Source organism: Gymnodraco acuticeps, unplaced genomic scaffold (genome assembly GCF_902827175.1).
Source record: "Gymnodraco acuticeps unplaced genomic scaffold, fGymAcu1.1, whole genome shotgun sequence".
In the NCBI taxonomy this organism is placed as follows: domain Eukaryota; kingdom Metazoa; phylum Chordata; class Actinopteri; order Perciformes; family Bathydraconidae; genus Gymnodraco; species Gymnodraco acuticeps.
The window spans coordinates 1-16,927 of NW_022989743.1; the positions used below are offsets into that span (position 1 = coordinate 1).

The 16,927-nt window shown below is 41.3% G+C and overlaps 1 protein-coding gene across 1 annotated transcript; it reads right to left on the bottom strand.

The window, feature by feature from the left end:
- Nucleotides 1–4,126: 4,126 nt before the first annotated feature.
- On the bottom strand, nucleotides 4,127–7,566 carry LOC117537436 (sorcin-like). The gene is made up of 4 exons (XM_034203004.1): nucleotides 7,363–7,566; nucleotides 5,723–5,764; nucleotides 5,533–5,602; nucleotides 4,127–4,260 (listed from the first exon to the last, which is right to left on the bottom strand). The coding sequence occupies exons 1-4, from the start codon at nucleotides 7,441–7,443 to the stop codon at nucleotides 4,142–4,144; spliced, it is 312 nt and encodes a 103-aa protein (XP_034058895.1). The 5' UTR covers nucleotides 7,444–7,566; the 3' UTR covers nucleotides 4,127–4,141.
- Nucleotides 7,567–16,927: the final 9,361 nt, after the last annotated feature.

Here is a 16,927-nt window from a genome sequence, read left to right on the forward strand (position 1 = left end):
AATAACAGAAATGCACAATAATACACTCAACTCCCTAGTCAACTATTACAGGTCGTCTAGTATTTCTGTTTTCACAGGTGGGGAAATATGCAACACGTGCACCAAATACTGGATCAAAAACGAGGTAATGGGGACGTTTATAGTCAGTTAAACTTAGAAGTGGATTTATTCCCATTATGCATGCACTGCATTGTGGGATAACGCTGTCCATTTGCTCAGAAATACAGCACATGTAATATGCAGATTCACACACGTGAGAGGTATGAAAGCTTGCATTTGAAACATTGGAGAAGCCATCAACAGTGAGCTAGATGTCTTTAAATTGTGCAACTCTTTTCCATGAAAGAGGCTAGCAGCAATAGCTCCGAAAGTCCAAATGTAATTATTGAATGGCTTTAACGCTTATAATGTTGTGACGAAGGTAACTTCGAAATTTCAACTTCAGTAGCACGTACATACACCAAACCTTCCAGTTATATTCCCATCAATATTATGAAGGCTTTTACAGAAGGGTTTGTTCATATATAATTCATAGCCTGAATTATACAACATTGTATACCTAAAAACATGGCGAAAATGGATATTTTAGGGCTGTTGACAGTATTTTCTGATTTATGGAGTGATAAAAAGAGATATCCAATATCCGTTCTGTGAAAGCCTTAGATACTAATATGACTACAAAATGAAACAAGAATTTTGAATCTGGCTATATCCAAAGTTCAGATTTCGATTCCTGAAATGTGTTAAAAAAATATGTGCATATTTAATGAGATAATGGATAATTTGCATATTTAAACATGCTATTTCAGAAAACTTGTAATACAAAAGACAATTGCCTTATTGTAAGTAATTAACTGGAGAAATTTCTAGCTGATACCTTTAAGTTAAAAAAATTACCCTATTCACCTGGGGTGTCTCGCCTTAAGTCATATTATTATTATTATAAAATATCGCATTACTTTGTTTTTTTTCCACAGTGTGTTAAATCGATTGCTGTCGGGATGTAAAGATTTATTTGAATGAATATACAAATGATTTGAAAAGACATTCCTGACTAGCTTTTATGTTGTCCCTTTACTTGTGGTTATTTGATCTAGCTGTTCACGCTTCACATGTGTTTTCAAGTTTATTTCCGTTGTGAGTCTCAGTTTCCTGTTCCTGCTCCATAGAGGTGAGGAGGGGGAGGGGGGGGGGGGGGTCTTCATGCTACAGATCAAATATTTTAGACAAAAGCTTCCAGCCTGCAGCATGTTGTGTTTGGCTCTTTGCTGTTTCTAACATAACAATGCAAAAAGACCAAGCCAGTTTGTCCACACCAAAAATTTAAAAAACCAAGCCCCCAAGTGCGCCGGACTCTGAGGAAAATATTCGTTGTGTCCGAAAAGCATCACTACAACTTCCGTATCAGTCCGTGACATCACTGGGCCCAGAAAGACTTTTCCCATTGACTAACATGGAGAAAGAGACGTCTGTAAATCAGAGGATACTTTTTTAACTAAATAAACTACCCAGTAAGAACTATCTTTTAGCCCTTATTAGAATCATTCGGTCCTTAAAGTTGTAAAATGCACTAAAAGCCGAATCTAGATTTAATTTCTCTCTCCATTCATTCTACTGAGCCGAGAGTGGGAGCTCGGGGGGCGGGGCTTAAGGGGCGCATGCTCTGTGAGCTACATAAGGGCACTTCTGCTCTGACAGCCAGGCATGATGGGTAATCTGTGACGTTTCGCTCTCTCAAAAGTTGGGCCATCTTGACCTCATGCGCCAATAGAGAGGCGAAGTCCCTCCCTTTCCTCCATGGGACCTTATTTCAGAAAAATTATGTATTGAAGTCAATGGAGAATTGTGCCACGAATTACACACATGATGTTTGTCAATTTAAAAGATCATTTTTCAAGTATAAAAAAAATGTGTCGTAAAACTGTGAAGTAACACTTTGTTGGTGTGAAACGCTCAATGAGCTACATCTCCCGTCTCGCACTACACACCCAGACGGCCGTCACGTTGAAACACTTCACTTCTTTCTCTCAGAATGAGGCGGAAAGTATTAAAAGAGGTGGAAATCACTCCAAGTCTGGGCGTGTTGAGAGCTGCAAATACACACAAGGGGAGTGAGTCGGTTCCATGAGAGCCAGCATGCGGGACCGGCTTTACAAGGTTTCTGTGAGTAACACGAGTGTAATGTGTAACGTTAATGACATCACTTACTATGGGATTTGTAGTCTTTCTAGTGGCGTATTTTTCATAGTCTTATATTTCAACAGTTTTATGACAAACTGTGACTTTTTGGAAATTATCTTTTAAATTGACAAACATCATATGTGTAATTCGTGGCACAATTCAAACGGGATCGAAATATAAGTGTTCTCTCTCCATTGACTTCAATACATACTTTTTCCGGAATAAGGTCCCATGGAGCGGAAGTAGAAGGGCGGGACTTCGCCTCTCTATGAGCAGCTCTCATAGGAAAGAACGAGACCCCGCCTCCCACGCTGTATCCAGTTCTTATTAAACATCCATGGGGAAAACCTTCAGTAAATACTCTACATTTCTCTACTTCCTGTTTATTTCCCACAGCCCTGAAAGCTGCAGGCATTAAGCCACTGTTAAACAATCTGAACGTGGAAATTATCAACCAAAACAAGCTAATTTTAAACCTCCACATCTTAAGTTAACTAAATGAACCACCAGACTCAGAGACAGTTTCATCCCACAGGCCATGAGACTTAAACCCCTGCACGTTTGAAACAACATCCACAACATTCATCTGACTGCTACTTAGAAATTATTTATGTATACAGTGGCGTTTTCTCCGGGAGGCCAAGGGAAGCCAGGCTTCCCCTGTTTTTTTGGATTGTAGTTATAATTTAAATAAATAAATAAAAACACTTTGTTTTGTTTCGATAATTCTCCTTTGCTGTGTGTTGCTGCCGGCCCGTCTCTCCCCCATTCTCATTGAGTATTTTACAAAGAGTGAAACAGCGCCCCTCTAGATGTTATGGTGAAACAGTAGATTGCACTCACTGTTGCGAGAGGAGGCCAGCCGAATCTGGCTTCCCTTGGTGAAAAAAAATGGAGGGATTGACCAATCAGATGAGGCTCACGTGATGCCCCTGCCAACCTGTGATTGGTCAGGGTCATGCCAAGGGAAGCCAGAGGCGGCTGGCTTCCCTTGCCTCACATTCCAATCAAATCGCATAGTGTTGCAGTGACGCATCCTAAAATCCGGAAGTAAGCTGCTCTCGGTTTCCCTTGACAAAAAAGCAGTGGGATTTCTCCATAGGATTTAGCAAAATAGCTCGAAATAAGGTCAGTGGAAAACGAACCTGTTTGATAAATGCACGTTTTGTTCAGTCGGATAATATCCACATGTCTACCCTACTTTTATAATGTTCGAATCATAAATCTAATCGATAGAAGATAGATAGCGTCACTGCACCACTCTCACCGCCGTTAGAAAGTAGCAAGCAACTGAAGCAAGTGCAATTATGGAGGGTGGAGATTTGGAGTATTTCATCAAAAATAATTGTACTAAACTTCCGCTACAGCAGCAACAACAAATACAATCTGATGACAGGCCAATGCCCAAACTGGAGCTGTGTACAGCGAGGAACAAAGGAGCGAATCGGACGTAAAACGTTAAAGGTCTCCTGATTTAGCTTGTGAATGAATGCTTATTAGAGTTTCGGCTGGAGAGTGCGTGCGGACCTGTCGGTTAGATAACAGGCGTGTGTAAGTCCTGCATCTGTATGATACAAATGTGTGTAAAATGATACCAGGTGCTGTAATCACTCATCTGGTTACGTTATTACATTGACCACCACACCCCCGAACCAAAAGAAAGGACGTATTATTGGCTTCACCTAATTTTTTCCCCACGCCACGCTACTGGTAATATATCATATTCCAATTACTTGTATGACTCTTATTGCACTATTTCACTATTCTTCTGTTTTAATTACTTGCACAATTGTTTCTATTTTTATTGTGTTGCCTGTGACCTAAGATTTTCATTGACATATCTACACTGTAGCTATGTAAGAATGACGCCTCATCACTAAGACTGCTACCCTGTTGTTCAAATGTTACAAAGTGAGCATGCAAGCGCAATACCAGATCAATCAAAGCAGCTCAATGGAAGTCAAATGGATTGCATGATGGGCTTTTTCCTATTGAGGGAAAGTGTGTGGTGTGAGAAAGGCCTGAGGAAGGATACATCCAGCATGGTGATCATCAGTCTGCACGTCTCCAGGGAGAAGGCTGCAGAAAGAAAAGTCAGAACTCAGAATGTAAAAATATGATCCAAAATGCAGTGGGAAAGTGCATCGATGCCAACACTGAGACAATGTAAAAGGGTTAGCTTAGTAGGCAGCGAGAACTTTGATAAGATCACTTTTCAAACATGATATCTCTCCATAAGGATCATTTCAAAGATAAAGAGATTGTATATTTAGGTATAAAAGAAAAAGAAACGCATTCATTAAATTTAACTCTGCCTTTAAAATATTAGTCTTAATTGAAAGAAAACACACTATGCCATTAAAGTGCAATTGTCTGACAACAGAAACATATATTAATGTCAGTGACAGATGTCGGCTCTGTTGTGATTGGTCAACCGCTTAGAGATGTCCCGCCCCTTAGCCTATCAGGTGCAATGTGTTGAAGCGCCAGCCAATAGGAGCGCGAGTGTTCCAAACTGAATGTTTTATAATGCTCATGCCTTCAAACCTTTTATTAATTGAATTTACAGATCGTTGTAAAAACCATAGCCACGATATTCTATTATATAAAACATGATAAGATTTTCAGCCACAAAGAAGAGCCCTAACGTTCAGGAAGGTGGATTCGTCTTTTATGTTAATATAGTGTTCTTAAAATAGTTCTCTGTGTTTTTAATTCTTGTTTTACTTTCATGTACGCGCCACGCATACTTGTCAACCCTCCCGATTTTCGCGGGAGACTCCCGATTTCATTGCCCTCTCCCGGTTTCCTCCCGGGGTCATATTTCTACCGCATTTCTACCGATTTCTGACAAAATCAGATTTACTGAGGACTGTTTCCACTCAGACTTTAATACAGCTACACCATTGTTTGGTTTCCATGGTAGCTTTCTCTTTAGTAGCGCGCAACTGAAAGTCTGAGAGGGTGAGGAAGATAGTCACAGAAAACAGAACAAGAATCGACAACTCGACAATCTGCTCACTCCTTTCCATATGCTCCGTCAAGGATGGTGCTACAGGCCGTAAGGCAGTGCACTTACAACTACAATAAGCATGTTAATGTTAATCTAACAGCTCTGGCGATTCACTAGCATCCCCCCCCCCCCCCCCCCCACGGTGGTTTTGAAATGCTCCCGATTTCTGAGGTCTCAAGGTTGGCACCAAGTCAAATTCTTCGTACGTGTCAACCTACCTGCTGATAAACCTGTTTCTGATTGATGCCTTCAATGCCACATGTGGGCAACTGTAAACAAGCATTATGATGAAATGTCCCGCATGGATATAATCATTATTAAAGAATAGATGTTCTTACGTTTGTAGGAGCCAGCGATGCCGGACTGTGTGAGGCAGCGCTGCAGCTCGTCTGCTGAGATCTGTCCATCCTGTCGCAGATTCATAAGGAAAAGAAATACAGTGAATAACAATCCACAGAGATAAGAGAAACAACAATGATTGCTATGATACCAATGATGTTCAGAGGCACTGTGGGGGGGGGGGGTTACCTGTCCAGCTACAGCTGTGAAGTATCCGTAGATTGGATCCTGCTGCAGAGACGAAGACACAGAGAGAAGAAAGTGTTGGGGATCAGGAAGCACTTCATTGGTTTCTTATTATCTCATTAGAAGTGGACACCCCTGAAGGCACATTATAGCATACAGACCTCCATGTTTCTCTCCTTTTAAGCTGAATAAAGTCTTTGAAAAGCGTCTTGAATCAGCTGGAACAAGCATCGTCACACAGAGGAATAAACGGGGCAGTTTTTCTTTCAAAGAAAAGTTTGAAAATGACATGAATTGTTTCTGGGTTTACGTGAACAGCATATTGGGGAATACGTTAATAATGTCCAAAAAGGAATGTTTATACTTGTAGAGTTTGGTATTAGTGCTTTTACTGAAGAAAGGGATCTTGTTCCACGGGGGGTTAACGAGAAACTTTTCGAGACTCACAATGCCTCAAAGAAAGAGTGCTTGAACATCTGACTGTTGAATAAAGCAACTTTAAATGAGGAAACAACGTGCAGGAAGTTCATCGTTCTTCTGTAATCATGATTTTAAATCTTTCCTGTTGACTCATTTGCCAGTTTGTGCAGCCTTATATGTATATGTATATTATATATATAACCATATTCAATGATTTCATATTTACTGCTTATCCTTTGAATAATGTTAATAATCTCGAGGTTTAGACATAGTAAAACTTAGACTTCAGTAAAAGTACTCAGATCTTGTGCTTGAGTAAAAGTAGAAGTACTCAGATCTTGTACTTGAGTAAAAGTAGAAGTACTCAGGTCTTGTGCTTGAGTAAAAGTAGAAGTACTCAGATCTTGTACTTGAGTAAAAGTAGAAGTACTCAGATCTTGTGCTTGAGTAAAAGTAGAAGTACTCAGGTCTTGTACTTGAGTAAAAGTAGAAGTACTCAGGTCTTGTACTTGAGTAAAAGTAGAAGTACTCAGATCTTGTACTTGAGTAAAAGTAGAAGTACTCAGGTCTTGTACTTGAGTAAAAGTAGAAGTACTCAGGTCTTGTACTTGAGTAAAAGTAGAAGTACTCAGGTCTTGTACTTGAGTAAAAGTAGAAGTACTCAGATCTTGTACTTGAGTAAAAGTAGAAGTACTCAGATCTTGTACTTGAGTAAAAGTAAAATAAAATAATACATATTAATTTTAATAATAGGAATTTTATTTTTGATTGCATGACTTTTAGTGATAAAGGAGCAATTTTTAAAATATGGAAGCAATTAAAGAGCACTTAATGTAGTATTTTAATATCCTTGTAGTATATATAAAATAATAATAATAATAATAATATAAATGTAAACAAATATTTTATTGCATGACTTTTAGTAGTATTTCTTCCACCATTGCGAACATGTGGAAGCAATTAAAAAAACGCCTTTTATTTTAAGTGTAGGCTACTCAACAGCATATTCTATATACACTATATATATATATATGTATGCACTTTCCCCCCACCGTTAACTGATACCAGGTATAACCTTTAAACAGGTGGAGCATCATCAACAGATTTAATGTCAGATAAACCGGTATAATCAGTCAACTCGAGCCACTTCCGGGCTGTCCCGGACAGCGGGCACATATTCTGCTTTAATCCCGATAACACATCACATTGTAACGCTTTCTCACCGCCATGCCTCCGGGGGCTGCTCCGTATCCTTGGAAAACAGATAACAGGAAAAAACAGTGAGAAAATGCTCGGTTTCTCATCCTTCACTTCAGAGGGTGTGTCTGCAGAAACACACACACCAAAAACTGAGAGTATTTCAGAAGAGCCTGGAGCATTAAAAGCGTGGTTTTAAGCAAATATATGGCGTAAACCGATAAGTAATCCAACCGGGCGAAGTGCAACCTTATATATACAGTCTATGGGCGCGACAGAAAGAATGTGAAGATGTTTGGTGATTAAATGTCCTCACCGCTGGAAGCCGATTGGCTGTGGATGACCATGTGACCTCTGGACGACCAATCAGAGCACAGTGCTGGCTCCAAAAGCGTTTTACAACAATGAAAACACTGATCACCAGTATGCAGACACAATAGGCTATTCAGATACTTTAGTTCAATACAAGTACTATTGCCACATTGGACTTTGATTAAAGGAGATGTCTTATATTACAAATGTTAGATCTGTAAAGTATGTGTTGACAGTTCTGCTGTGTAAGTGGCCGTGTCATACCTGACCTTTGCTTCACCTACCTCTAGGTGCATTCACACCTAATAGTCCGGTCTCTGGTGCGCACCAGGGGCCTCATTTATAAAGGGATATACGCTCAAAAAATGGCGTACGCCAGTTTCTACGCAATGTTTGCGATTTATAAAATACTAACTTGATGGGAAAACGTGCGGTCCTCCACGCAAACTCTAACCCATGCGTACGCACTAAGCACAACAACGGGAGAGACGAGAAACTGCGACACCGTTGGCAGAAGGAAGAATGGAGAGAAATATGTGGAAATAATACCATAAACAAAATGTTACCTCTCATTTATCATATATGAAGAATTCATTTTCAAACATTGATTAAAGCCAATCTTAAAATGATTAAACAAACGCCTGCTTGAGACTCCTCAGTGCACACAAAAACATAACTTGGAGAAATAAATAAATACGGATATGTTATTGAAAACACCTCGAATATGTTGTGTTTTCTCATAAATGTTGCGGTTTTGCATTTCTATAGGTTGTACGAGCATGGTTTTATATACTACCATGTTTAATCATGTTTTATGCCGTTTGCTAAGACTTGATAAGTCGCTCATAAAACACAGGAGGTATGGAAACTAAGAACACCATATGTGATAAATTGTACAGTGTGGTGACCACTGTATAACATAACATAATTCACTCATGGAACTACAGTTAAGGGTATTGTTTCCGCACGGACATATGTGTTGCTTACTGTATATATTGTGTGCCCTCCTTGCTTTTCTTCCTCTCTTCTTCCCGGACTGCAACCGGACAACATGACCTTTGCTGCTCCTAAATAAAGTACCCTTTTGCACCTTCGATGCACCGCCTCCGACTCCTATCTCTCGGCACTACACTGGTGACCCTGACTTAAGTCTCGCTGAAGTTTCCGAGATTGGACTGAACATGGCTATTAACGCCGTTTGTCGCAAACTGCTGGAGAATTTTGGAGACGTCCGTGGCTGCCAGGGGCACACGGACTGAGGCTCGGTGCGCCCCCCACGGAATGGCCATTCCCGCATCGTCTCGGCACTGGAAGACAGCAAGCCTTCCGACTTCACGGAGACGATACACGACCTGCTAGGTATGGGAGAACCCGACTTCTACCTCATGGGGCTGTTTCTTCGGGACGTGCGGCTGCATGTCCAGGCTGCGCTAGCTAACACGGCTAGTGTTGAGCCCCGCGCTTTAGCCGAAGAAGCTACGCGGTTCTTCCTGGCCGCCCGGCAATTTACCCCTGAGGTGCTGGCCACTATACGCAGCGGCACCTTCCCTGGTGGGGGCACGCCGTCCAGCAGAGGCTCCGGGGCCGACGACATCGAGTAACGACTAGCAGCGACAGATAACAGCTAACCACGACAGCCAACGGCTAACAGCTAACTAAAACTAGCAGCTAACAGCGGCAGCTAACGGCTAGCAACTAACAACGTGTTAACATCTGACTGTTAACGATTTTTTTTTTCAATACTTTCGCGAGATCTCGCAAAACCCCTTTGCGATATATCGCAATACTTTTCATTTTCCTGGTCAGTTCGGCTGCTACGGCAACACAGAAACCACAACAATGGAGTGGTTCATCGATTTTACTTTGAGCTTGGCCTTAAATATAAAGATATAACATCAGTGCTTGGCAATAGGCACGGGTTTCATTACATTACATTACATTACATTGCATTTAGCTGACGCTTTTATCCAAAGCGACTTACAATAAGTACATTCGACCAGGAAGACACAACCTTGAAGAAAACAGAATCATATAAGTACATCAGGTTTCATAGAGCCAAACATTTCAAGTGCTACTCAACTGGTTTTAGATAAGCCAGTCCTTTATTAGTATATAAGTGCTTTGTTAATAAATCTATCGCTCGAAGTGGAGTCGAAAGAGATGAGTTTTCAGTTTGCGCCGGAAGATGTGCAAGCTATCTGCTGTCCTGATGTCAATGGGGAGCTCATTCCACCATCTTGGAGCCAGGATAGCAAACCCATGTGTTTTTGCTGATGGGAACTTGGGTCCCCCTCGCAGCGAGGGTGCAGCGAGTTGTTTGGCTGATGCAGAGCGTAGTGGACGCGCTGGGGTGTACGGTTTAACCATGTCCTGGATGTACGAAGGGCCAGATCCATTCGCAGCATGGTAAGCAAGTACCAGTGTCTTGAAGTGGATTCTAGCAGTTACCGGAAGCCAGTGAAGGGAGCGGAGGAGCGGAGTGGTGTGGGAAAATTTAGGAAGGTTGAAGACCAGACGAGCCGCTGCATTCTGGGTGAGCTGCAGAGGTCGGATAGCACATGCAGGTAGACCAGCAAGGAGGGAGTTGCAGTAGTCTAGGCGTGAGATGACGAGAGCCTGGACCAGAACCTGCGTCGCTTTCTGTGTCAGCAGGGGACGTATCTTCCTGATGTTGTAAATTACACATAGACTGTATATATAAAGGGTTTCACATAAGTGAAGACACCTCAAGAGAACACTCAGAGCGAGGGGACATGCACGTCCCTCTGAGCTGAGTTATTGACAGATTCGAATTTCGCGGATCAATAACTCATGAACATAACGTTGTAAAAATACAAACAACATTACTTTACAATCATAGCAAGGTAGACAACGAGCTACAGAGTCGTTTTTATCAGAACAGTTCGATACGCGCCGTCATCCGAGCTAAACATCAATAATTGGTCACAATCTGCAGCTGGAGGAGGGAGAGGAGTGCTTAGGGACCGTCTACAAACTGCAACAGGGTTTTGCGAGATCTCACAAAGGTTTTGTGAGATCTCGCAAAACATTTTATTTTTTTTCAAATAATTTTTTTTTTCTTCTCCATGTCCCCTAGGGGGCTCCATACTTTTCGGCTTTGTAAATATTACTTTGATTATATGTTTAAATTCTACAATACATTACTATTTCAGTAATTTTACTCAAAATGTCTCCTTTTATTTAATGTGTTACTTGTGTTTCTATGTAATTTTTAATCTTCATTTTGATAAGTGAATTTTAACAATAGCACCAAGTAAATATTACCTAAATTATTGTATTGACTGTACAACCTGTTAAAGCTATTAAAATGTACATGGGAAATGTGAGTTAACTGTGGGTGACGTCAGAGGCGAGTATTTCCCGCGCACATTGCCCCCGCAGACACGCATGGACAGTCCACTCAGAAGGTTGACATTTGTGGAACTTGAAGACTGCTTGGTCGACCATTTCATTTGAATATTCATCGATGTGGAGTCATGCGAGTATGTTTATGTGCTTGGTTAACTTGTTACATTCCTATTAGCTTGTCAGCTGAAGTCAGTATTTGGTTATTAAAAATGTAAGGCTAAGTTAGCTAACATTAGCCGACAGAGTAGCTGGCTAACTAGCTCGTTATCGTGCTAGCAAATTTAGCCCGGTTTCATGCAAGTTGCACACATCATATATATATTTTTAAAGGCTTATTTGAAGCTTCAAAGTTGTCGACTACGACAACATTCGCCGTTTATAATCGGAAACTATGGCACTGGCGCACGTTTTAAAATTTGAATAGTTTTTTATTTCGGGAGAGGGGGGTGTTCATGGCTCCAGCTCAACAAAAGAAACAGTATGTGCGACGCTATGTGATGCGGTCAGTTTCACTGCAGCCTAGAGAAGGACAAAGTGGTCAAGGAATATTATATTTGCAATGAAATATGAACAGCGCGATTTAAAAGGTGAGTGTGTCTGTGTGTTTGCCTCGATGGATTCACTGTTGGCGCTTTTCCAGTGCAGCACTTAGCACAGTTTGGTTTGTCCCGGCCGGGCCCGGCGCCACAAGGGGGCAAAAGGGGGCATTGCCCCCTCAGTTGTATTCTTTGCCCCCTCACTTTGAGCATCATTCATCCATCGAAGAGTAAAATAAATGTCACAATTATTAAATAACTTTAAATAATTATTTCCCTCAACACACGTTACTATGTTTAGATCAGATATGTGGGCAGGCTGCATGGGCGGCGCCAGGATTTTTTTGCTGCAGTAGCTTAGCAGTTGCTATATGACAGCACGGCGTTGCTAGTTAATTTTCAAAATAAATAAACAAACAATACCAGTGGGCCAAGCACGAGCCTGTTCATATTGTAGCGTTCACCGCTATTCAAAATCACAGATCACGAGCCTTCAATGTCGAAAACGTTCTCTTTATTTTCTGGTATTGACGGCCACAGCCACGCCTTACAGAACCAATCAATAACATTCATTATGACTTTTCCCCACACTCGAACACAACTCGTCCCTCCACACACACACCGGAAAACGCACACACACCTGGAAGCGGCGGTCTCTCACTCACTCCCACAAACAACATTGCCTAAATAACTTTACAAATGTACTAAACTGTGCACATCTGATAACTGACATAACTATTAACTTGGACACGCTACAATAATATCATTAATATTTACATTAAAACATTCCTTTGACACTTATAACATTACTTTGCAAGGTAAGCACAACCAACATAAGTTGGTAAAAGCAGAATTTGAACACTGTTTCTGTGCTCCTTCAATATTTTTGTATAATAGGCGTGTGGTGCAGTGGGTTGAGTGTTGGTGTTCGGATCAAGGGGTCACAGGTTCAAACCCCACTGCAGTCAGCATGTCGTTGTGTCCCTCGGCAAAACACTTCACCCCAAATTGCTCCTGTGGGGATTTCCCACAGTATTGAGTATGTAAGTAGCTTTGGATAAAAGTGTTTAACAAGTGACATACGTAATTACACCCTAAGCATACAAGTACACAATAGCGATCGTTCACTGTTTCAACTGGCATGCTGTGGCATTTAACCACACCGCAAACAGACAGACACACACACACACACGGATGTCCGGCTCCGTTGGAGATTGCTGTCGTTTACGCTGACTAACTTGTGAGAAATCTTTCCATTTTCGATCTGTGTTCACATACTGAGAATTATAACAACATTAGCCAAGTAACAGTTCACGCTTTAACTTACAACGACCCCTGATAGATCTCGCGAGAATGTGTATAAATATATATAGATGCATTTTCATAACAAAACAATGGGGTTGCTAAGCCGTTGCTAAGCCAATTGTTGGAGTTGTTATAGCAATTACATTTCCATTCAACTCTCTGGTTGGTCTGGTGGTGTCTTGCCTTTGAATTCACTGAACACGGGAAATTACAATCCTGCCGTCAGTCCTGCCGTCCTCTCTAGTGTCATGATGAGGTTCAGGTAAAGCACGGTTAATGTATTATATGATTGACTCAATAATATAATACATGACTTTGAGAGTAGGCAATCTCGGCATATTAACACAATTAATTAAACACACTTATCACGGCGACGGTGTACTGAGATTATTATTATTTTTTCATTTTTTTGCTAGGGGGGCCTTAGTGGCCGCTTAATGGGTCGGGCCGGCTCTGACCGTATCGGTACAATGAGCGACATCTAGTGACGGATTTTGGAACATTGATCTGATTTTTCTCATGGCAGTTAGAGACAAACCAGGGGACTGTCCATTTGGTGTAGTATTTGATCTAATATTACATTTGGTTTATATATTAGTCACTTTGTTATGAAATGCCAGGTTTTAGGCCTTGATTTGAACATTCAATCCTGGAAATAAAAAATCCCCAAATTAATTATTATTATTATTTGTCATTTCGTCCTGGAGCCGGGCCTGGTCCCGGCCCGTAAGAACATACTGATACCGGTTAGTAAAAACCATGAATTAATGCTTTGACAAGTCTGCGGTTTGTACTTGTTTCACTTTTGTCTAGTTTCTGAACAGATATGAGGAGCTGTGAGCTCTGAGACCCCGTTTACACGAGAACAAAACGGGTTGTATCCGCATAGTTTCTCTTGCGCAGGGTTTCCCACACATAGACTATACTTGGGCGGGCCGCCCAGGTATATTAACGGCCGCCCAAGTATATTTCGCGACCCATTTAGTTTTTTTAGTTTTTTTTAATAATTTTTCTTTTATATATATATTTTTTTTATTCGTCCGTGACCACGACGCCATCTGCGATCGATTAACTTGTAGACAATGATCCCTCGCTCCCTTGCTCTGATCTCGCCTCCTTCTGGCCTGTTAAGTGGCCTGCCTCACACAGGGTGACTGGCTGTCCACATGATGTGGCCTGCCGACATGGCCACTGTCATACAGATCATAAATCAAAGCCCTTGATTGGTCTCTGTGTGTCATTCAAGCTCGGGATAACCTCAGCTCAGGTGAGGTAAAGGACTCTCTGAGTGTTTAGATAGTTAACTTAGTCTAAGTTCTCAGTGGGTCTCAAACGGTGTGGTCACCATTTATGTAAACACATATTTCCATTTGAGAGGGTAGTGATTGGTCTAATGGATAGTGAGGTGGGCTGAAGATCGGAAGGCTGTGAGTTCAAATCCCGCCAGGAACACCACCACTAGTGTGCCCTTGAGTAAGGCACTTAGCCCTTAGTTACTCCAGGGAGAATGTCCCTGTAATCGGTCATTATAAGTCGCTTTGGATAAAAGCGTCAGCTAAATGAAATGTAATGTGATTAGTAAAATATGCATGAATAAATAAATAAAAAGTTAACTAGGTGAAAAAAGGTAAGATACACTTTTAAAACTTGTTGAGAGAAAACTAGTCTTTGCTGCTGCCTCAAAGAGGAGCAGGGGGAGAGGATGGAGAGGGGGGAGAGGAGGGAGACAGGAGAGGCTGATTCAGGAGCACAGACACACTCACAACTATAAATGAACCAAAACTAAATTAATAAACAAGTTTCAGTGTTTTTTTCATATTGGAAATGGTATGTTATTGGTTATGGCCTTGATTTTATGATTATTGAAATGTATACAGTTCTGTTAAATATAGGTGTTTCCATAGATCTAGTCTCTTTATTTTCCCCTCAAAATGCACCAGATTGATGCATTTAACTCCAAAATAAAAAATAAAATCTTACCGGGGGGGCATGCCCCTGGACCCCCCTAGAGGATTTGAGGTCGACCCCCACTAAAAATCACATGGATAGGTTCCTAAATACATTAATAAATACATTTATTTTTTTAAATAGTAACCCATTTCCATATGTTCATGTGTGGGTAGTAGATTTAAACTATAGGGCTATCATTATGGACCCTGCCTGTACCTGTACCTGTTCGCTCTGCCATCGCGTGACGGGTCTGCTAACAAGCGACCAACAGAAAGGTTAATGTTGTTGCACGTCACCTCAACCCCCCCCCGCTACCACCACCCCCCAAAGTATATTTCAGATCTGTGGGAAACACTGGCAGTTAATGGACCAGCACCAGAGGCATTCCCATACACACAGGCGTTGGAGCTGTTCTTCATGAAATCCCAGAAGGATGAAGTGCTCTGACAAACAGTGCCATCTTTGCGCAAAATGATTATACCGGAATGAAAAGTCAATAAATAATGTTGTTAAAACTTTTTTTTTTTTCCGCGCGCGCAAAGGCTTGTCTACAGTCACTGTACTCGCATGTGATTGGAAGTCTACAGTCGATAAAATGTTTTGAGTGGGCGGGTTCCCCACGTGATATGATATTCAAATCCCGATTTACGAGTTACGAGCATAGGTTACGAGAAAGTTTAACCAGCGATCGATCGATTACAATTATATACGATTATATATATATATATATATATTATATTTAGTGTCTAGACACTGAGTTTTCACGTCCCCACCCCACCACTTTGCTCGTTTGCTGCGGGCATCGCTGCTAGCGAAGACTTGGGTTGACAGGTACGTTTCATACTTTTCTTTTTCTGTTAAGTATACTTTCCACGACACGTACTTTGGCAACATTTCTGTTATCTTGTGTTTTTCATTACTGTATATATACTTGGCAATGACCCGACGGGCCACGGCCATGCTACTGCTAACGGCCGCTAGTTTGGGGACAGCGTCCTTCAGTGAAATATCTATCAAATTTGATATGCTATAACGTTACCCGCTACAGTTTAAGGCACACATGATCCGTGTTATCTTGTGTAAAGTATATCATGTCATTACTGTTAAAAGTGATAGGAACCGTGTCCCGTTACCATTGACGCTAGTTAAAGGTTAGCAGCGCTCAATGAAACCTCCGTTAAACTCTAGATTGATATGCTATAACGTTACCCACTAGAGTTTAAGGCTCACTTTCTGTCATTATCTATCTAATCTCGGGTTAACCAGCTCATTACTGCTTGTGTTTACCGTTACATTACTCTAACAATTGATAGTACAGTCCGTGTCACGTTATCGCTTTGATCGTTTTAATGATATTAACTTGACGTTATTCATGTCCCTCGACCTTCTATTTTGCATTCAAAAACAGAATATCGTGTATAAATACATACATATACCACACATTGATACCTATACTTTACATAATAATAGAAAGTACAAGTATAAACGTGTATTATTTGTGACATGTCTTCTCTACTGTTGATGTGTTTTATACTGCACGTTTATAGCCTATATTATTTGCTGTTTCTTTTATTCAAATGTAATTGTGTCAATACTTTATTGATTATACTTTATTCACCAGACACACACCCCCGTTGCCAGATCGTACTTTGCCTTCATGCTAGTCTTTCACGCGTTTGTTACCAGATTGCCTACCCGGTTCCGACCCTGCCTGGCCCTGACCTGCCTGCTCTGCCTGATCCCTGATCCTGCCTGTCCTTGGACTATCCTGCCTTGCCTGCTCCCTGACCCTGCCTGTACCTACGTTGACCGCCTCGCCTGCTCCCTGACCCTCTGCCCGGCCCTGACTCACCTTCTGCCCGCTGTCCTCTGATACTGTTCTGCTGATATCCCTCTGCTCTGGTATTATTACCCATTACCAATACTCCTTGGTTTCTCAAGTGCTGCATTTGGGTCCTTCATAAGATTGTGACAGCTAACATAAGAATTTCCCAATTTGGGATAGTTAAAGTATCTATCTGGTATAAAGCAATGTTAGGGTATCTATTACCTCTTGTAAACCACAATGTTTTGGTATACAAGTTATGTATGTTGATTTTGATTACAGTGAGAAGCAGAG

What these genes read in the sequence shown, in the direction of transcription:
- LOC117537436 (XM_034203004.1), bottom strand. Translation starts at nt 7,443, where the DNA reads ATGAGAAACCGAGCATTTTCTCACTGTTTTTTCCTGTTATCTGTTTTC. An exon ending in CAGCCCCCGGAGGCATGGCG is followed by an intron (nt 5,765 to 7,362) that starts GTGAGAAAGCGT and finishes TCGTCTCTGCAG; the next exon opens with CAGGATCCAATCTACGGATA. An exon ending in CATCGCTGGCTCCTACAAAC is followed by an intron (nt 4,261 to 5,532) that starts GTAAGAACATCT and finishes TTCTTTCTGCAG; the next exon opens with CCTTCTCCCTGGAGACGTGC.